Source organism: Nothobranchius furzeri, chromosome 3 (genome assembly GCF_043380555.1).
Source record: "Nothobranchius furzeri strain GRZ-AD chromosome 3, NfurGRZ-RIMD1, whole genome shotgun sequence".
In the NCBI taxonomy this organism is placed as follows: Eukaryota; Metazoa; Chordata; class Actinopteri; order Cyprinodontiformes; family Nothobranchiidae; genus Nothobranchius; species Nothobranchius furzeri.
The window spans coordinates 47,980,521-48,002,027 of record NC_091743.1 but is presented as its reverse complement, the minus strand read 5'-3'; the positions used below and the strand labels follow the sequence as shown (position 1 = coordinate 48,002,027).

At 42.0% G+C, this 21,507-nt stretch overlaps 1 protein-coding gene across 1 annotated transcript in view; it reads right to left on the bottom strand.

Annotated features, from left to right (window-relative positions):
* col7a1 (collagen, type VII, alpha 1) overlaps positions 1-21,507 on the bottom strand; it is a 103,787-nt gene that overhangs the window by 43,738 nt on the left and 38,542 nt on the right. The window contains exons 61-85 of the mRNA XM_070549245.1: positions 20,358-20,438; positions 20,233-20,268; positions 19,731-19,802; positions 19,536-19,580; positions 19,321-19,356; positions 19,012-19,047; positions 18,437-18,541; positions 18,291-18,356; positions 16,993-17,028; positions 16,877-16,912; positions 15,195-15,242; positions 15,077-15,112; positions 13,926-14,051; positions 10,265-10,474; positions 10,151-10,186; positions 10,032-10,076; positions 9,826-9,933; positions 9,674-9,745; positions 3,870-3,914; positions 3,471-3,506; positions 582-617; positions 462-506; positions 355-387; positions 178-240; positions 26-61 (exon numbers count right to left, since the gene is read on the bottom strand). Of these exons, the coding sequence (XP_070405346.1) occupies positions 26-61; positions 178-240; positions 355-387; positions 462-506; positions 582-617; positions 3,471-3,506; positions 3,870-3,914; positions 9,674-9,745; positions 9,826-9,933; positions 10,032-10,076; positions 10,151-10,186; positions 10,265-10,474; positions 13,926-14,051; positions 15,077-15,112; positions 15,195-15,242; positions 16,877-16,912; positions 16,993-17,028; positions 18,291-18,356; positions 18,437-18,541; positions 19,012-19,047; positions 19,321-19,356; positions 19,536-19,580; positions 19,731-19,802; positions 20,233-20,268; positions 20,358-20,438 (1,524 nt within the window). The remainder of the gene's footprint in view (positions 1-25; positions 62-177; positions 241-354; positions 388-461; positions 507-581; positions 618-3,470; positions 3,507-3,869; positions 3,915-9,673; positions 9,746-9,825; positions 9,934-10,031; positions 10,077-10,150; positions 10,187-10,264; positions 10,475-13,925; positions 14,052-15,076; positions 15,113-15,194; positions 15,243-16,876; positions 16,913-16,992; positions 17,029-18,290; positions 18,357-18,436; positions 18,542-19,011; positions 19,048-19,320; positions 19,357-19,535; positions 19,581-19,730; positions 19,803-20,232; positions 20,269-20,357; positions 20,439-21,507) is intronic.

The following is a 21,507-nucleotide window of genomic DNA, read 5'->3' as shown; positions in this document are numbered from 1 at the left end:
AGCCAGAATAAAATGAAATACTCACCACCTGCCCCGGTAGCCCTGGGGGCCCCTGTGGACCCTGTAGGGAGAAATAAATACAGCACCATATAGCTACATATTTGATTTCATACCAAGAAGGTTCAGTGAACGCCATGAAAGGATGTGAAAGGAGTTGACAACAGGGGGAACACGTACTACAGCTCCAGGAGGACCCGGGGGTCCTGGCAGACCTGTGCTCCCCTGAGCACCGGGGGGGCCCTGCAGAGAGCAGAAAGGAAGTCAAAAACTAAATTATTCGTGACTCTAACAGCTCTAATAGCTCTGGACTGCTACATGATTAGATTTAAGGATTAAAAGACAGTTTTTTTTTACCTGTACACCAACTCCTGGTTCTCCTTGAATACCCTGTAACAAAAGATGCTTTTAATTTTATCGATGAGCAAAAAACACAAAAAGTAAACAAAATGCAGTTAACACACCTTCACACCTGGTGGACCTGGCAGACCGTTAGGGCCCATGGGACCCTAGTTATAAAGAAAACAATTAGACATCTAATCGCTACTGATGACAAGCTTTTATTACATGCATGTTGTACTTACAGTTGGCCCCCTCATGCCCGGCTCTCCTGGGTTTCCCTGTGAGTCATGGCAAATGCAGTCATGTCATAAAGAGGTTTAAATGGAATCTGCACACAGGCTACGTGTTAAAGGAACATTTTGGGAAAATAAATCAGCTTCCTTCCTGAAAGTTTAGAGAAAAACACTCATCTGTCATTTAGTTAAGCCTCAGTCAATCTTAGACATTGGATTTTAAGAAGCACATACACACACACAGTGGGGCAAAAACATGTTTAGTCAGCCTCCAGTGGTGCATGTTCTCCCACTTAAAAAGATGAGAGCGGTCTGTAATTTTCATCATAGGTGTACCTCAACTGTGAGAGACAAAATGAAAAAAGAATCCAGAAAATCACACTGTCTGATATTTAAAGAATTGTTTCGCAAATTATGGTGGAAAGTATGTTTTTCGTCAGTAACGAAAGACCATCTCAATACTTTGTTATATACCCTTTGTTGGCAATGACAGAGGTCAAATTTTTTCTGTAAGTCTTCACGAGGTTTTCACACACTGCTGCAGGTATTTTGGCCCATTCTTCCATGCAGATCTCCTCTAGAGCAGTGATGTGTTGGGGCTGTCGCTAGGCAACACAGACTGTCAACTCCCTCCAAAGATTTTCTATGGGGTTGAGATCTGGAGAACGGCTAGGCCACTCTAGTACATTGGGATGCTTCTTATGAAGCCATTCCTTTGTTACCCAGGTGATGTGTTTGGGATATTTATCATGCTGAAAGGCCTAGTCATGTTTCATCTTCAGTGCCCTTGCTGATGGAAGGAAGTTTTCACTCAAAATCTGATGATACATGGCCTCATTCATTCTTTCCTTTGACCGGATCAGTCATCCTTGTCCCTTTGCAGAAAAACAACCCCAAAGCATGATGCTTCCACCCCCATGCTTTATAGTAGGTATGGTGCACTTTGGATGCAACTCGGCATTCTTTCTCCTCCAAACACAACAAGTAGAGTTTTTACCAAAATGTTCCATTGTGGTTTCATCTGACTATAGGACATTCTCCTAGTCCTCTTCTGGATCATCCAAATGCTTTCTAGCAAACTTCAGACGGACCTGCACATGTACTGGCTTAAGCAGGGGGACACATCTGGTACTGCAGGATTTGAGTACCTGGCGCCGTAGTGTGTAACTGATGGTAGCCTTTGCAACTTTGGTCCCAGCTCTCTGCAGGTCATTCACTAGGTCCCCCGTGAAGGCCTGGGGCTTTTGCTCACTGTTCTTGTCACCATTTTGACCCCACGGGGTGAGATCTTGTGTGAAGCCCCTGATCGAGGGAGATTATCAGTGGTCTTGTATGTATTCCAATTCCTCCCACAGTTTCACACCAGTCTGCTTACCTTTTGCAGATTCAGTCGTCCCAGCCTGGTGCAGGTCCACTATCTTGTTTCTGGTGTCCTTTGACAGTATTTTGGTCTTGGCCATAGTTTGGAGTTTGGAGTGTGACGTTGGAGGTGATGGACAGGTGTCTTTGATACTAATAACAAGTTCCAACAGGTGTCATTCTTTAAAAATCAGAACAATGTGATTTTCTGGATTTTTTTATTTTTTCCATTTTGTCTCATAGTTGACGTATACCTATGATGAAAATTACAGGCCTCTCATCTTTTTACTTGGGAAAACTTGCACAACTGGAGGCTGACTAAATATACATACTTTTTGCCCCACTACACATACAGAACGCTGCAGAATTCACCGCATTCTGTCTTTTCTGCACTGCATTCTACTTCCATTTGAGGTGCGATTTTTCTTGCATATTTCAATAAGAGAGAAGGTAAAATTTTCCCAAAATGTGCAACAATTCTTATCAATAACATATTGATGTATATATGTTAAGGCTAAGTTTAGCACTTTAAAATACAGAGTATACTACATTTGTGTGCCTATAGACAAACGTAACAACTAGTTTCACACACAGACTAAACAAGACACAACCTGTGGACATTTTAAACAGTCAGCAATAAGAAGCCTTTACATAAGATAAAGCACATAGACACCAGGCAGAGCAGCAGGCACTATAAGCAGACTCAACTGTGTCCCACCCAAGCCTCCCCATGCCCACCTGCACACACACACACACACACACACAAAGACGGATTGACACACACCAGTACACACTGGAATCTGGTGAGGGCTCCACCTCAGGATGTTTTCTGACTCTTTCCTCCAACAAATTAGTCATGTTTATAAAATGATCTTGAATTTCTACCTCAGATTCCAACTCCTGAGTTTGACACAAATGCTTTGGGCACATTTTCTATGATGGAAGTCTGACTTTTATCCCGGCTGCCGGATTATGTTTTCCAATGCAAATGAATTAGGATTAAAGCAGCTAAATTTGCCCCCGAGTTTACATTAGAGTGTGCATCCTGATGATAGCTTCTTCTGCCTTTGTTAAACTACACTTGATGTCTTAAGCAATAGCTCACGGGCGTCTCAATGACTTTGGTCCACGCTCACTTGTATCTGATACAACAGGCACGTGTTCTTCCAAACCCTCCCTCCTGCAGAGCTAAAGCATGCCAGCCAGCAGCAGAGAACCTACCGGTCTGCCTAGAACTCCTGGGAACCCAGGCAAGCCCTGGAGAGGATGAAAGTCAAAGGAAGGAAGATGAAAGGGAGGTGGGGGGACAGATGGGAGGAGAAAAGCATTGAAATTGAGGAGAAACACAGAAATGGGCACATATGAGACACACACAGGGGGAGAGAGAGAGTGGGGTGTTAGCTGCACAGCTGCAAAAGGATCAATAAAGCCTCGGCACAAAAAGGGGGGGAAAGAGTTCCGATTGCTTTGTGCTTGCAGCCAACCCAGTTTAAGTCTGCCAATCAAGCCTAAAAGCAGACTGGGTTATAAGTTACTCACTGGATGGCCTCGAGGACCAGAGAGCCCTGCTGAGCCCTGCTCCAACGTGACAGGAGGGAAAATAAAAACTGTGAGGAAGTATTTAACATCTCACGTCTCCTTTTTACTGTTTATACAACCACACAATTCATCAGGAAACGCAGGACTTCCAAACAATGTTTGGGCTTTCACAGCTCAAAATAATGTTCCTTTAGGTTTATGACTAAACTTAAGTGTCCTATGATGGGACCTGCATAAGACTACCAAAAGGTCATCACAAGTGGATATTTTCTTACCATTTAAGATGAAACATGTTCACTGCACAGTGAGGAAATTTAATAATGTACAATGTTTTTAATGCTAATGGGACTGTGCAGAATTCTCTATACAAATGCGTCTTTCAAGATGTCGTCCACTCACAGGCTTCCCGTCCTGACCAGGTTTTCCCGGTTCTCCTGCTTCTCCCTGAAATTACAAACCAGGTTGAACCATATCTGATAGATGTCACAACAACACAGCTAATAATTACACATCCATTAAAACAGTGTTCTTTAATTAACATTGCCTTTTCACTGAGATTAAAAATTAAATATACAAAACAATAAAATCCAGCTTTGTTTGGGATAAACCGTTTGAACCGTATTGCTCACAGGCCAGCAACCACAAACACAAAGTACCCTCTATTTTTCTGGCAGTGGCCTCCCTATCAGAGGATGTGTTTTATCACGCAAAGATAAAAGATCCTTCCAGGATATCCCTCAATCTCCTTATTCGTTTTAGGTAAAATGCCAGTTGATTTCATCTCTGGACTGAAGCAAGATTTAGAAAAAATCTTAAAACTTTGTAGACCGAGACATCATCCCTGCTGATTGCTAGATATCATTCAGCTTCAACTTTGCTGATATTTGATGTTAAGGTTTAGCTTTCCATAGCTGAGCACCATATAATTACAGTTTAATGATATTTTCTCGTGAGAGCTGCGTTGTGTTGCAACTGTTGTCTTGCAGGAAGAAGGTTGCTGGTTCAAATCCCAGCTTTGGCCTTTCGGCACAGACTTTGCAAGTTCTCCCCTTGTGCGCATGAATATTTTTACTTCCTACAGACCAAAAACATGCATGCCAGGTTAATTGGAGTCTGGTTGTTTGTCTCTGAGTGCCCCCGTGATGGGCGGGAGAGCTGTCCAGAGTGTTCCCCACCTCCCACCCATGGCTACTGGAGTTAGACACCAGCTCCTTGTGATCCTGCAGAGGAATAAGTGATGATGGATGGATGATTGTAAAAGAAACATTTTTTGTATTGAGTCAGAAAAGAGAATCTGTGATATTTACTGTGATTTTACTTAGGCTGATTGATTAAAGAGAGATTAGGTATAATTTGATGATAGTATCCTACTTCTGAGCATTTTAATCATAAAAGAAATCAATGAATGCAATAACAGACAGTATATATACTTCATACATCTGGTTGAAACGAATGAGATATCACCAGTTTAGGAAGTACATTAATTAAAAAAAATATATATAATGAATAAATATAAAAGATTCCTTGCTCAAATTTTTAATTGTTTACATGAACTTGCGGCTATATTGAACAATGCACATTCTCATGATAGAGCAAGCATGCGGCGCCATGGCCAGCAAGCTCACTTTTCTTTGCACAACACCTGGAAATACTGCGAGTGCATCAGGTGCTGCAGGAAACCGCAATGCCCAAAGTTTTGCAGTCCGTCCTCAATTCCTCTTTGTTTATTAGCGTTTCTGTTACAGATGGTTGGCCCCGTGTTTTTGTCCAAATTGCTGCAGTGAACTAGGACAGGTAGGGTCAAACTAGGACTTAATTGAGACCAGCGGCTCACTTTAGTGACACCAAGGAAAAGCCAAAAGAGAGTATCGTGCAGCTCTGTGGTATTCACCATGTTAAATACTCAGTATGCACACATTACAAGTAGCTGTTGTACTGCCTTTGATGTCTGGTTAAAATACCACAAAACTAGACATTTTAACTCTCCTGAGGAGCCACGTTAGCACTGCGCTAGCCTGCTAACTAACAGCTACATGAATCCCCTCCTGAAGTAAAATGAGTGAAAGTAAAAAGTGGAGGGACAGAAATCATTTTATAAGTCTCACAAATGCAGCAAACTGAGTTGTCAGCAGCAAATGTGGAATTTAATACATCAAAGGGATACTAGGCAGTTTTGCTTGCTATTAGCACTCCCTAGTGTCTGTTTGTAGAAGCGAAACCAAAACCTATCTCTTTTTAACATGTCAATTTAACAGCTGACACGTCTAGCGGAGTGATTCATCATTAAATTAAACAAATCAGCGGTCAGAGGTTGAAAGTAACGAATTACATTTACTCACGTTACTGTAATTGAGTAGCTTTTTTGTATATTTATACTTTTTAAGTCGTTTTTAAAAGCTGTACTTTTACTTTTACTTGAGTAAGTTTTTAAAAAATAATTGTAATTCGCTACATTTTAAATGATATCCGTTACTGAGTAAAAATAAATTATAGGCTTAATAAATTAAAAATATTACGTGTAGCAGCGTCGGAACGGAAAGAGACACCTGCATGAGCGCCACGTCTAAACCGTGGGGGTGTACACTTTAGCTCAAAGACATCAGTCGATCAACTCGCTGTTTACCTCCGCTCTCCCTCCTCTCCTGTGGGTTGGAACCCGCACCTTCGCGCACCGGTGTGACGTCATCAGAATTCTGCTCGGTTCGGTAGCCGGACTCGGTTCCGTGTTTGAAATGTGTTTCTCTACCGCTCCGCATGGCAGCGGCAAAATTACGTTTAGCGCTGATAACAAGCGGATTATCAGCGCTTTGCTCATAAAACAGAAGACCTGCAGGCCTCCGTGAGTTAAAACATCCTGATACTGTTCAGGTGTAAACATTGTGCTCCATCCCTGTGTTTGAACTCAGAATATGCTTCTTGATGCCACAGATATGTGATGATTTAGCTTGTTTCTTTATTTTACACCAGAATAAGAGATTAAATTATTACTAAAGCAGTTCAATGTAGTTAAATTAGTCATTCAAATTATTCTAACATGCTGCAGTGTGTGCATGTGTGCGCGCGCGCTTGTGTGTGCATGTGCGTGCGTGTGTGTGTGTTACGCATATAGAACTGCATGAGAAAGTGTGGTTTCATCAAATCCATGCATCTTATATCTTGGCTGCAGTAATGGCTCAGGAAAATAACTCATATTTCATAAATAATGACGTCTTAATAGTGTCTACGATAATGTTCTTATCTTTGGTCTGGGAGGTGTAACTTATCATGATATAAGCCTTTTAAAACATGTTAAAGTGTTACAAGAGGAGATAAATGCATGAATTTAAAGTTCATGTTTGGAGTCCAACCTTCACAGTTTGGAGGCTCACGCTGGTGACGAGACGCCGTTAGTTCTAGTAACACCTGGAAGGATTCCAGTTGGATGATTGGAGGACTATTTAGGACAGGAGTGTCAAACTCATTTTAGCTCAGGGGCCACATTGAGGGAAATCTAGTCCCAGGTGGGCCGGACCGGTAAATAAATAAAAAACTTCAGATTGTTTTCTTTGTTTTAATTCAATCAATATAAAACAAGGCTGGAGCTTGAGGACAGTGTAGTACAAGTACAACACCTGAAGTGTACTTGAAAATTTGAAAAAAAAAATCAATAAATAAACATTCCTTAGTGATTCAAAGAGCTTACAGATCACATTGCAAGATCAGTTTCATGCAGCACTTAAAGTATATTTGACTCATTTTACTTTTACATCTTTTAGCTTTCATCAGCACATCAACATCAGAAGTCACATCCTGAGTGGCGGCCAACTTCAGGATGTGATTCAAGTTCTTGTGTGAGCCTTGAGTGCAGCTTTGTTTTATTTATACTCATTACAGGGAAAACTTGCCCACAAAGATATGTTTATTTTCAGTCTACATTGTAAAGTATGAAAATAAAGTTTACACAACCATCTCGCGGGCCGGATTAAACCAGCTTGCGGGCCGGATCCGGCCCACGGGCCGCATCTTTGACACCCCTGATTTAGGAGGATTGGAATGAACAAACTGGTTTCAGTGGTGAAGGGTTAAATGAGTGAGTGAACCCACTACCAAGGATGAACTTTAACTTTAAAAATAAGCTGCTCTAAATAAGCATGAAGGTCAGAGAGGAGGTCTAGGATGGACATGGATAAAGGTACTGTAATGTAGAGGTAAAGCAGGGCAGGGCCAACGTTAGCAGCTGTCATACGGTCCATCTGAAATGTTTGACTGCATTTAGCTTGTTATGTGACAGGTTAGAGCACAGTCTCATGTTAGAGTTTTGTCATGAGGACATTGAAATACCTCACATACTGATGGCATCTAAAAAAATATTTTTTTTCTCAAAATAAAGAATAATTTTAATCACAATTGAAACAACCGTAGAAAAACCTCTTCCAATCAATGTGCACGTCCTGTTCTCACTGATTGGATAGAAATCCCTCCTTCAAGCTGTGCGTGTTTGAGTGTGTGTGTGTGTGTGCGCACACACACATGAGCGAATTGTGAACTGGCGTTGTGATTTAGCACTACTTAGAGGTAGCCATCCTTAAGCTGACAAAATTGTAACTAAGTAACTTTTACTTTGAGTACATTTTGTTTACGATACTTTTTACTTTTACTTGAGTAAAAATGTAGGCAAGTACTTTTACTTGTAATTGAGTAAAAAATTATCAAAGTATTGGTACTCGTACTTAAGTAGGAAATTTTAGTACTCTTTCCACCTCTGTCAGCGGTGTTCATGATCTAAAACATGCAAGAAATGTGTTGAAGCCAGCTGCAGCTCCAAGGTTAACTCAATTTTGTCTAAGTCCCAACAGAGCCGACTGGCAACTGTAATGTTCCAAACAAATCATCTAATGATTCAAATGGTTTGATCCATTACATTCCTTGATTAAGTTTTTTACTGATTCGAAGCTTCGTTAAATGTGCACTCCACAGTCTGAACACATATAACTGGCGTACTGCATGGAAATCTAGGAACTGTGGAGGAAAATAGAGAAACCAGCAAAGACAGAAACCATTGAAAAAGGCAGAAACGGTCCCAAGTTTGGGATCAAGACTGAGGACATGAGCAGGATTGCTAATGCTAAGCTAGCTGGTGGCATTTTCACCAGCAGGTGTGGTTCAGACAAAACGTGATGGTTGTGAATGACTTAACTCCACAAGCAGATGAAAAATGCCCACCATCCCATTTATGAGTGGGTGTCTGCAGTGATGTGGGGCAGAGCCGCTGCAGCTACCTGGAGTCTGGTTGTTGCTACAACTCTGCTCCACACACTGCAGCAGAATTAAGGCAAGCTGATGTAGCATGTAATTCACAAACACTTTTACATTTGAATACCATTTGGACTGAACTATGTTGCCAACCCGTAATTTTATTCTATAAAATAATGATTAACTATAAATATCAGCTGGGAAAGATGGAACACCAATTTGATATATATTACTGAGCATTTAATAATGTTGCTGTATTATTTTCATATTTTTAGCAGCAGACCATAGTGTTGTTTCACTTGAAAAGTCGTCAAATAGAAGATTTGATTAATCGATGGAGTATTCGTAGTTGCAAGTGCAACATTCTGGCCACAGTGGGCGATAGAGGCTGGGTGGTCTTTCAGTAACCCTGTAAAGGGTCATTTTAGCACATACTGACTCAAGAAAATTATTTAAAAGTATGAAAAAGTTCTAAGTATCCCTTTAAAAATCTGTGTGCATCCAGTAACATGAGTGTGTGTGTGGAAGTGGGCTTATATGCAGTCTATGACCTGGTATCTAGTGGATAGATAAGAGTGTTTTGCAACAAAAGATTAAAGGAACAGTGTCTAATAAAGTCTGTGTCAGCAACAGCCAAAGGAGAAAAAGTTGAAATGAGGTTTAGCTCCTGTCCCACATGAAAATGATTCTCTGAGACCTTTTCCAGTTAGAAATAATAGGTTCTCCTTTCCCCCGTCCCTTACAAAGGCTCGGCCCACTCACCTACAACCCTCATGAAAAGAGTATCACTCTGAAAATATCAAGAGTAGCGGAGCTTCAGTACACAGCTACTTTTCAAAGGTTAACTTAAAGCATAGTCATACTTCCTTGTATCTAGCTCTCAGCAGAACAAAACACATTCATCATTTTAACCATGCTAAGTAGTTTTTTCCACTTGACCGTCCTGTAATCTGTTCCGAGGACCTTCTCACCATTGAGCCGTCACGTCCTTTTTCTCCAGCGCTCCCTCTGTCTCCTTTTTCACCACGAAGTCCCACAAAACCCTGGAGAACACGTTTATAAAGATAATCACAGCAAAAAAACAAGCGGCAAAGGTGCATTTGACATTTTGAGTAAATCGTACCCGGTCTCCTTTGGTTCCTGGTGGTCCTGAAGCACCAGGCTCTCCCTTCTCACCTGCTGGGCCTCTGACTCCAGGGGTACCGAGCAGAACCGACTCACCAGGAGCTCCCTGTACAGGTAAATGCAGTTGGTTTTTTTTCTTTTCTGACTAAATACAACATCACAAGCTTAATGTCACATGAAACATCAAAGCTAGAGGGACTTCACCTTTTCACCTCGAGGCCCAGCTTGTCCTACTAATCCGACTGGACCCTGAGGAACACAAGAACTTTTCAGCTGAGAGTAAAAAGTGTAAAATACACATAAGCATGTCTGACTTTACTTACAGCGTTCCCTTTGTCACCTTTCTCTCCTCGGTCTCCCTGGAACACACACATTACACAAGCAGCCATGTTTAGTAAATGAGAAAACCGTCATAGTACCCAAACACTCTTCATCACCTTCTCTCCAGGTCTTCCAGCCTCCCCCAGCTCCCCTGCTCTTCCAGGAACACCAGGTATTCCTGGTTTTCCAGGCTCTCCCGCAGGCCCCGGGGATCCCTCTGGTCCTCGTTCACCAATGGCTCTACCTGGAGGCCCGGTCAGTCCCATCGGTCCTCGCTCCCCTTGTTCTCCTTTGGTTCCTCTCTCTCCGGGAACACCACGAACACCCTGATGCCATCCACGACAGAAAAAAGTGCTTTAATTTGATCTTCATTTTCTGTTTTTGACTTTAGACTCGGGGTACATTTCACGCCGACACCGACCATGACACATTACATAATTTTTTGTTAAAGGGGCATTATGGAAGTTTGACAGCCAAAACATGTAAAGAAATAATAAATTTCTTCTTCATACATTCTCCTGCAATGCCCTGGTCCTGTAGAATCAGCCCTGGCATTTTTACTGTGATTGTCTGTTTTTCTGTAAAATCACAGAAAAAGAGAGCTGCTCGGGTCGAGCAGGCTGCTTCATGCGCGTTCACGCTCAGGCATCACCCGTAGCATTTTCAATCAGTAGCTTTAACAGCAGAGAGTGAGGTAGTGCCAGCTCAGCGACTTTGTCGCTGTTCCTTACGCCTAGTGATGAACCTAGCTACATCTCTGAGGACCTTTGGCTACTTTCTTCTAGATATTTCCTGCAAATTAGCAACAAAATAGCCATTTTCGCTCCGAACCGTTTTGAACGTTGTTTCAGCTGTCTTCAAGGATATAAATGTTACAGATACAATGGATGTTACTGGTGCTTTAGCTCATCTGGTAAGCGTCAGACTCTCGTGCTGAAGATCCAGGTTCAATTCTGGATGCGACCATAATTTATTTAGAGTTTATTTTTTACATTAATGGGTTTTTTTTTTTACAGTAAGATGCCCAAATTTTTATTTGAGACTCGCCGAACGGCATTGAATTCACAGATAAAAAAGATGTGGGTTCAACTTTCATTTTGGAACAATTTTTCATGCAAGGGATGGGAAGCTCTGTGAAGCTGACGGACTGACCCATCATAAACCTTTGTCGGCTGTGCTGAAGAGAAAGGTACAGAACCAAATTATTTAATTAATTAGCTGCGCGTTCTCCTGTCCTCTGTCCTCCGGGCCACACACACACGGGACTGTCTCAGCTGTTATTTTCGTTAAGGAGTGTGCACGTACAGCATGCACGCCTCATGCACAAGCCTACTATTGAAGCTGTTGTTACGCCTGAGGGGCAATCGCAAGCATAAAAATTCAAAACTCTGTAAAGTCCCTTTAAGAGTAAACCGTTTTTAAAATCTACACCCAGTTTTTTCATCTCCAAACATATGACTGAACCTAGTATGTTTTGCTGCCATTGCATGTGAAGGTAGTAATTATGTTTATTTTGAAAAGGTTCAAGCCAGTACCACTCTGTGAGAGTGCGTGCAATGCTCGTTCACGAGGAAACCGCGTTAGCCGCCAGACAAGCTAAGCTAGCAGCTGGAAATGTACATTTGAAGATGAATCCTGTCAGCAATTCATTCCTGATTCACTCCTCATCACAGTTTTGACTGAGACTGTGTGCCCAGGAACGTTAATTCCCACCTGGTTCTTTATCCATCCTGGGCTGCTTCTCCTCATGGTCCTGATTTCGAGCACTCACAAGTAGCCATAAAGGCTGATAATTCCAGCCTGGATCTATGCATTTTTGTAGTTGCATGTCCTCCTGGTTCTGCCCAGAGTTGTGCAACACATGCAGCCTGCACTGCTGCACATCATGCCTGGTACTAAGCTCCTGGACTTGGACATTTTTTGAGAAGCAGAAGCCAGAAAGCCAGAAACCTCATTGCCCAAAAAGGGCAATCCGATTTTGGCTCACTGTCCCCGGGGTAACCTTCCATTAAGCGTTGTGACAATACTGCGGTTGGCCTAGATCAGGGCTATTCAATTCTGGGCCTGGAGGACCGTATCCAGCACATTTTGGTTTTAACTCTGCTTCAACACACCTGATTTCAATCAGCAGGTGATTAACAGGCTTCTGCAGAGCCTGATGAGCACAGGTGACTCAGTCACTGGATCAAGTGTGTTGGAACAGAGAAACCACTTGTTAAATATGTCAACACGGTGGATTTAATAGAAGCTTTAAAGAGCAAACTCTGGACGGTGTGAGGTGAGTTTGTCTCACTGCAGAAATAAAAACACACGAAGCGTCAGCAGTCAGACATGTGAGCGTCAGAAGGCTGAACAATAACCTGTAGAATAATTAAAATCATCATGCTAGAGAAGCTTCTCTGTGGTGGACCACACCAGCTTCTGCCACAGTAAATAATAATAATAATAATAATAATAATAATAATAATAATAAACCGCACACAAAGTTGTGAACATTTTTTTTCCTTTTTGAACTAGTTCTGTTGAGAGTTTTAATGTTTAAAATCTGTTAGATTGTTACTGACAGCAGCTACATTTAAGTTTCTCTTCCTGTTCTGACTGAATGCTGCTGCAGCATGGAGGTGTAGTTCTCAGTCATCCTGGACATGATCATCCTGAGAGTTTTAGCTGAAAACAGCTGGACGCTTCTGGATATGTTGGAGACATTTAGCCTCTCATCCCAGAGGCTTCTTCCAGACTTTGGTTGTGGTCAGAAACAAACACACTGGTTGTGCTGCAAGTCTTTTTCTTTTTTTCTCCAAAACATGATTTGTCTAAATTAAGGTGATGTTGTTGTTCATAGAATTAAAATTCATGTTGAAGTTAAGATTATTTCATCAAGTAGGACCTGTGGTTAACTGGCTCATGTAAAACATGTCATGTCTTTAAAGAATCGGAATCGGGAATCGATAGGAACCGGAATCGAAATTGGAATCAGAATCATTCAAAATCAAACGATGCCCAAACCTATTAGTGTGCTAGCTGAGCGAGGCATCTGTGCCACTACGTAGCTGTTTAGGACTGGGGCACATTCTTATTAACAGCTCCCTCTTGTGGACATGCAGCTGTATTGGTCAACGCTCTAGGCTTACGTAAATTCTTCATGCTGCTGTAGAGGCCAGGGGAAATTTAAACAGTGCAAAATTAACTACTTTATTTCATAGAACAGGGTCAGAAAGTCAAATTTAAGCTTTTTTAAGTTACTTTAAAAATTGTAAACTACATTTCCCAGCTTTAATGCCAGCTTTAGAAACAGAAAAAACTGTTTGCCTTCTACTCACTGTAGTCTGTTCTCTACCCTGAGGTGGAGTGGAGGATTACAGGTCTTTATCTCCCAGCTCACCCAAGATAGCGGCTTCCTTCAGACACCAAACACCATAATACCTCTGATATAGTAATCGCTGAGTGGTTGTAGGGAAAAGTGCTTCATTTGTACTCAACGCAAATCTAAAAACCATTGAATCTGACAGCCAGATTGAGCCCAAAGGTTAAAACATCTTTTTATCATTAGTAAAAATGTGTTGCAGAGCTTTAGGAACGGGTTTGCTTGGTCAAGTATTCCTTTACACACAGTTTGATAGTCTGAGAGGGAAAATGAACTACATCAAAATGCACCGCACCAAAGTCAATAACCACTCTCTCCACACCTCTAAGGTGCTAATGTTGCTGCCTGCTAAGGTAAATAACAAATCATAAAAACACTGACAGTGCTGTTTGGTTTTAGAGCATCAGACTTACATCGACACCAGATGGTCCTCTCTGTCCAGGTTCACCTTTTCCCCCCTTTTCACCCTTTTCAGCCCCTTGCACCGACTGAGCCAACATCACGTCCTTCTTGTCCACAACCACCTTCAGATCAGACACCTGCACGCAGGACAAAGTCAGACATGGAAGAGTTTCACACCTTTCGGGCACAGATCAGTGTCTGTGAAATGCTTCTGACCTCAGTCAAAGGCAGGTTGCGACAAATTCAAATCAGCAGCTTCAGAAGTGTTCTTGACTGTAGCCCTTACTGTCCTATTCCCTTCCTGAAGTCAGAAATACCCCCTGCAAACAGTCAACGTCGCATGGAAGTGCAGATCATGTCTATATTGAGTCTGTCGGTCCAGATCACGTCTGTAGGACGTCCAAACTAGATTTTTGCACAGTGGGCCAGATCTAGGTGTTTTATGGGATATTTGGCCTGACATATTTAATAATGTGTGAGAATGTCAGGATTATTTAATTTAGTCAGTCAAATTGGTGAAAAGTTTGTGAAGAAGATGCAAAAAAAACCTCATATTTGTGTTTAAACAAATTGATGATAAAGGCATGAGTCAAAATATTAAACGGGAACTATTGAGACTTTTTCTTAATTTACAGTAATTCCATATTTGATACAATACATGTTAATGAAGTACTGAATATCTCTCACATAACACGTTACTAGCAGTTTAATTCTTGGCAGTTTCAGTACCTTCCAGAATGAGCCGTTTCAGGGCTCTGTCACTTTAAGAAAACAAGTTGTTCCTGGCCATACCCAATCATCCCCCACATGGGCTGCTAGAAGCTGAGAAGCTCTGATGTCTGGGAGGGGCTTGAAGTAGATCTGCGACGCTTTTGCATGTGAGAGGTGGTTTTGTTCTACTTTACCCTTTTGTGACATCACACACAGTTTTAACCAAACTCTAATCCAAAAGGGGGATATTTGCTTTTCACATTTGGAATGTTTATGAAGGCAACAAAGACCCAGCAGGTGAGTTTTGCATAAAATGTCCATTTGAAGTTTTCTAAAGTAGGGTTTTCTGTTTCTGTTTGCCTGTGCCTTTCTCATTTTTCTCATATTTGTAACAAAATGACAATCAAATAAAAGTCATCAAATGATCCAAAACAGTTAACCAGTTCCTCACCTGAATGCCCAGGTTTGCCAAAGCTTTTTGTACATCCTTTGTTTGGAGAAGCAGAAACACAATGTTGAACCATGATAACTCAATTCATTATTATGTTACAAGATGTGATGCATCCTACCGCCGCAGTCCCAGGTTTACCAGGCGCTCCGTCCTCTCCTGGGTCTCCCTACAAAGATATCAATGAATCAACACAAAACCTGTGAAAAGTTGATGTCAAACAGTTACCTGTTTATTTCATTTCAGTTTTTTTTTTATTTATAAAGCACCTTGTACCACCTTAACAGAGGCCCAAGGTGCTGAACAGGCCATGAAAACCAGAGTAGTAATTGAAAACAACATATTGAATAAAAATCAGTAAAAAGAAAGACAGACAAATAAACGCGATTAAAAACTGTGCAATACAAATGATAAAAATGTAAAAGCCAGTGTCAATGTTGGGGGAAAGCCAGCCGATAAAAGTGGGTTTCAAGGCAAGCAAGTGGCAAATACATTTGGCAGTCATCTGCATAAAAATGGAACTTAACACCACGACGCTGCAGGAGGACCCCCAGGAGCAGGAGGTATAGGGTAAACAGAAGGGGGCTGAGGACAGAGCCCTGAGGGACTCCCCATCTGAGACTTTCCCAGGCTGAAGTAGCCTCACCCATCAACACACAAAACCTCCTGTCATCCATTTACAGTTGGACCTCAGCAATTGAAGGGCCACCCCTGTAATCCCCACCAAGTTCTGTAAACGATCCAACAGAATGTCATAGTCCACCGTATCGAAGGCAGCAGTCAAGTCCAGTAGCAAAAACACAACGGCCTGACACTTATCAGCTAAAAATACATCATTAAGAACCATTAAAAGAGCAGTCTCTGTGCTGTATCCAGGTCTGAAGCCTGACTGGAATTTCTCCAAAACGTCATGACAGTTCAAGAAGTCCACCAGTTGTAAATAAACCACCTTCTCCAAAAGCTCAGAAAGGAATGAGGGCTTTGAGATTGGTCTGTAGTTAGCTAAAACTGATTAATCCAGTCCAGGTTTTTTTAAGGTGGGACAGGCTGTCCCGTTGAGGGTGTGGATGGCGGCGGACCATGTGTGGTGGAGAAGATCAGGAGGCAGGAATGCAGGCACGGATGAAATAAAAGTAGTTTTCATGGCAGAGCGGGAACGACAGAACAAAATAACGCTGACAACAAGCAATGATCCGACCAAGTCTGATACAAGAAGGGAGGTATAAATACACAGGGGAAAATCAGGAACACCTGGGCAGGTAACAAGGAGCAGGTGGAACCAATAGGGACTAATAAAGGGCAGGGGAGAGACACAGTCAGGGAGGCAGGAGCAGATTGTGACACAGACAACCACTTTTTTCAGAGAGCTTGGGACCACACCTTAATGTAAACTGCCATTAATGATCATTTCAATTAAAGTTTAAGTCTCATAGTCATCATGACACACTGCTGAAATTCATCTCCATATGTGACCCATCCTCTTGGAGGGGAGCGGTGAGCTGCAGCTGTGACTGCGCTCAGGAACTATTTGGTGGTTTAACCCCCCAATCCAACCCCTTAAAGCTGAGTGTCAAGCAGGAAGGCATTGGGTCCCATTTTAAAAGTCTTTGGTATGACCCAACCGGGAATCAAACCCCGATCTTCCAGTCTCAGGGAAAAGGGACAAAGATAAAAATGCCTCCTCGAAGAGTTGTGGTGAGAGAACATCACAAGGCTTCAGATGGAAAAGCAGTTTTTCCAGGTCAGGCACAGACATTAATTCAAAAGTCTCCCATGAAGCCTGGGGGCTCGAGTTTTACTTACAGTATCTCCTTTGGGACCAGGTGGGCCCCTCTCCCCCTGAAAACAAAATGCATCAAGTCAAAAAAATACAAAGAGATTAAATACTGAAAACAAACAGTAAATTAGAGGCTACTTACTCGAGCTCCCACAGCTCCTGGAATTCCAGGAACTCCCTAAAGGAGAAAAGCGAGGTTACACATGAATGATGATGCTGTTTGGGATGCAGAGATCCAGTAGGGTCAAGAGAAAAAAAAAAGTTACGTGTTTAACATAAAGTTGAGTTGAGTTTATTTATTAATTTATTTTTTTGATGATCAGGGGTTGTGTACCAATCTAATGCTTAAAAACTGCCAGTTCAATAAATTAATGAAAAATATATAAAAAATATTTCCAACAGCCTTTAAGGAAATAAATCCAGAATTGAAGAGTTTCTGGTTGACTTAACAACAGGTATGTCTCTAAAAACACAACACACAATTATAAAAAATAATTAATCGAGTCAAATATTATTGTCAAGTTTTGCCAAAAAATATTAAAATAACATAAAAATAATTCAGTCAACATAATACAAACTCAGTTTAAAACTCTGGCATGCAAAACAACAGGCTATATGAATTCCTATGAATTCAATAAAGCCATGCTGTAAATCAGCACAGGAAGATTATGTTCATCCATCTCAGGTATATTATGGTTCAATGGTTGCTTTCTCATCCCATCCATTTATTTTTCAGTTCATACAACAAGTATTTTTAGGAGTGCATTTTGGGGAAAAGGTCGCTGCTGCAGGTCAACAAGGGCTTCACATGAGGAATTCTTTTTTTATTATTGATTGGCTGGTCATGGACTGTTTGAAACCCTACCTTCAGGGAGGAGGTTCAGGTCCTTACAGACTAGAACCTCACACCACAAAAAAGGCTTCTTCCCCTCCGCTGTGAGGCTCCTGAACAACCGATGAATGGCCAAAACACACAGAAATGCCCCGGTCACCCACATTCCTACATTTATGATTGTTTTCTGGCTATATTTCTTTTCTTGTTATTTGATGTATCCTAATGTAAATACTGCCTGACCTGACTTTGACCTGAATGTATGTTTGCACCTTGCCACCGAAACAAATCCCCAGTAGATAAGCCTCTCACCTACATGGCAACAAATCTTATTCTGATTCTGATCCTAATGAACTGACCTGTATAGGAATGTTTACCGTGTGAAGTGCCTTGAGACGACTCTTGTCGTGATTTGGCGCTACATAAATAAACTTGAATTGAATTGAATATGCTTTGTTTGCACTGTTATGCAGGCTATGCAAAAATTGCATTTGTTAATTAGCAAAAACAAACAAAGCGTTTTATATGGATGAACAGCTGCATTTCCTGAATAGAATGACAGACAGAAAAGCTGTAATGGGTTCTTCACGAGGCTGATGTTTACTCACAGGCGTTCCTGGAGGCCCCTGAGGGCCGGGGATAGGAGCAGCTTCAACTCCTTTTACATAAACAACCTGAGGGGGGAAACAAAAGGATCAGTTTAAAAATTAACAATTTATTTGTGTTTTTCTAATGTTGCCTGGATCACTCGCACCTGTCCAGGAGGACCAACACTGCCAGGTAATCCAGGAGATCCAGGGGGGCCGGTGGGGCCTGCAGGCCCAGCAGGACCGCGGTCTCCTTTTGGCCCATCCCGTCCCTGGGAAAGAAAAAAAATCACACACTACCGCTTTTTACCCTGTCAGAGCTATAGTGGAGGCTGAACTGTAAAATCAAAGCAGGTGGCTGCTGCCACCCCTCCACTGATGTTCAGGAGATAATTAATACGAATTTGCACATGAAAACATCTCTCTGACATTTGGTGCTCCTCTGGATTCCTCTCTGAAGGGGCTCCCCTTAAAGGCTAAGCTTGATCATTAAAAGCTGCTGGATCCATATAGCTGATTGTAAGGAGCCTATTGAGTCAGCAGAGCGCCGGCGAGCGTGGTGTCAATGTCAGAGCAAACTGCGCCCCATAAACAGACACGAGAGAGAGGAAGGCACGAGAGGAAAAGGAACGCTGATGTGTGACAAAGTCAAAGGAGACACAACAAAAGAGAGGATGAAGAAAACAAAGTCTCAACAAAAATCCACCAGAGGGATAATTATGAAGAGGTCTGAAAAACTCACGTCTCTTCCAGCTGCTCCGGCTTCTCCTTTGTCCCCCTGCAGATCAGAGAAATGTTCCAGTAAAAACACACAAATTAGGCAAATACTTCAAAGTACTTATGCACGTATAAACTGCTGTTTGTTTGACTCCGTTTTAGAAGAATGTGACCAGGATCACGGTCAAGATGCTGCACATTAAAAAGTCAATTTAACAATGACTTTTAAGGCTTGTTTCAATCCAAGAGTTAAATTTAGAGCTTTTTTTCTGTTTCTAATCACTTTTTCTTCCGTAGTTTTATCAATAATATCAACTTCTAAAGAGAAACAGACCTTCCTCCCATCTTCACCCGGCACTCCGTCCTCCCCCTGCAAGTCCAAACAAACACTTTATAAGTGAAAAACGGACGGTTTTCTACTGGGGCCTCCACTTGTTGGCTCAGTAATTAAGCAGCAGTCTTTTTCTGTGATGGAAGTCTGACAACTGCAAATAAAACGAGCTATGTTTCATATCGGATGGAATCAGAAGATCCAGGATGAGAAGTTACCACTTTGCCAGGAAGACCAGCTTTTCCATCTTCACCTGCCTTTCCCTAAAAAAAAAAAATACCCATCAGTTTGAGAAATGTGTGTGTGTGTGTGTGTGTGTGTGTGTGTGTGTGTGTGTGTGTGTGTGTGTGTGTGTGTGTGTGTGTGTGTGTGTGTGTGTGTGTGTGTGTGTGTGTGTGGTATTGTGTACTCACAGGTACTCCAGGGCTTCCTGGAGGGCCAATGGGCCCCTGAGGACCCTGGTCACCCCTTAATCCTGGCAATCCCTGGTAAAGGATGTGTGAGAGGGAATTTTCATTAAGGATTAAAAAATATGTAATTAAATGTCAAAAATGATCCAAATAGTTAGATTTTACTGTTGAGCTGTCTGCACTATAAGACAGACATAAACTGTAAACTTGGAGCTGTTGGAGACCGATGGAAACATTGTTATTACAACATTGTTACTGTCAATATTATATAATAGTATCCTGTGGAGCCGGATTGGCTTTGAGACATCTTCCCCCTATAGAAGCTGGCTTATGCAACCTGCCTCAGGAGTAAGGACTAGGTCTGAGCATCTCCACAATGCCCTCTGCAGTTTGTAAACCGGTAGTGCAGAAAAGCTGCAGAATGCATGAAAAGGCCTGCAGCAAATGTAAATAAAAACTGAAAAAAAAAGCATTTGTTTAAAAGTTGAGGTAAAAGGTAACTTACATCTCTCCCAGCGTCACCTGTTTTCCCGGGATCACCCTATCAAAAAAAGCAACAAAATGGAACAGATGCTGCTACGTAGTCACAGAGTGGTTAAAGGTTTCATCAGGAGTCACACACCAACGTACCCTCAGTCCAGGTGATCCTGGAAGGCCGGGTTTCCCATCCAGACCGGGACGCCCATCTAAGCCAGACGCTCCCCTTTCTCCCTGATCAGGGAGAGACAAACACTTAACAGGATTGTCCAGATCTCTAGAAGTGGGGTTCTGTCTGTAGAATAGCTATTTACCGTTGTATACCGGTTGTGCATAGGTCTATGAACAGCCTCAGTTTGAAGAAACAGAGATCAGTCCTTAACAGACTAACAAACTGTTGGCTAAGGCTGAAACGATTCCTCGAGTACCTCAAATAAATCGAGTACAAAAAGCCTCGAGTCAAATTCTCTGCCTCGAGGATTTGTTTAATTCATGTTTAATAAATTCATGGCTTTGCAATCACCCGGGGGTCGTGTTTCACCCGGACCGAAATAAGTGACGCACATACACACTGCACTGAATGCACACGCGACTAGCGAATATAACTTAACTTCCTCTTACGCCATGGCGGACAACGTGGACCCGGTGGAGTGTGAAAAAGACAGAAAATATCAAAGGTGTGGGACCATTTTTCATGTCGTAAGGCGGAAAACGTAGTCCAGTGTAAATAATGTAAAATGAATTTTGCCTACAACACTACATCCTCCATGCTGCAGCACCTGTAAATGTCACTTCTGGAAGCGGACTCTGAGCCTCTACAAGATAATGCATTTTAGCCTGTATGTCTATATATTCTGTGGACATGGTGCAACTTTTTCGTTTGTAGCATCAGTTTTAGCTCACACTGTGCGTCTGGTAGCAACACGTCAGACCTTTTATTGTGTTGTTATTGACGTCTGTTGTCCCTCTGGATTGCTGCAGGAGGACACAGGTATTTATGAGTGGCGGAGGAAAACGAAAGAAAGTGTTATGTGATCAGTATAACTTGACATAACCACGGCAAACATGTTTTCTCGACAATCCTTGTTATTGTGTGTGAAAAAAAGCGTAGAAATTAAAACGGGCGTGTGTTATTAGGGAAATAGCTGGCGAGCCATGTTTGCGCATGCGCCGTGAGCGGTTCTGGTGCTGTTTGGGCCGCAGCCGCTCGCAGCGCTACTTCAACAGTTATCCTCCTAGTTTTTGCTAGGCTCAGGTTGTTTACTTATTTTTTGCACAAGAATTTGTTTACTGTGAAGTAAAG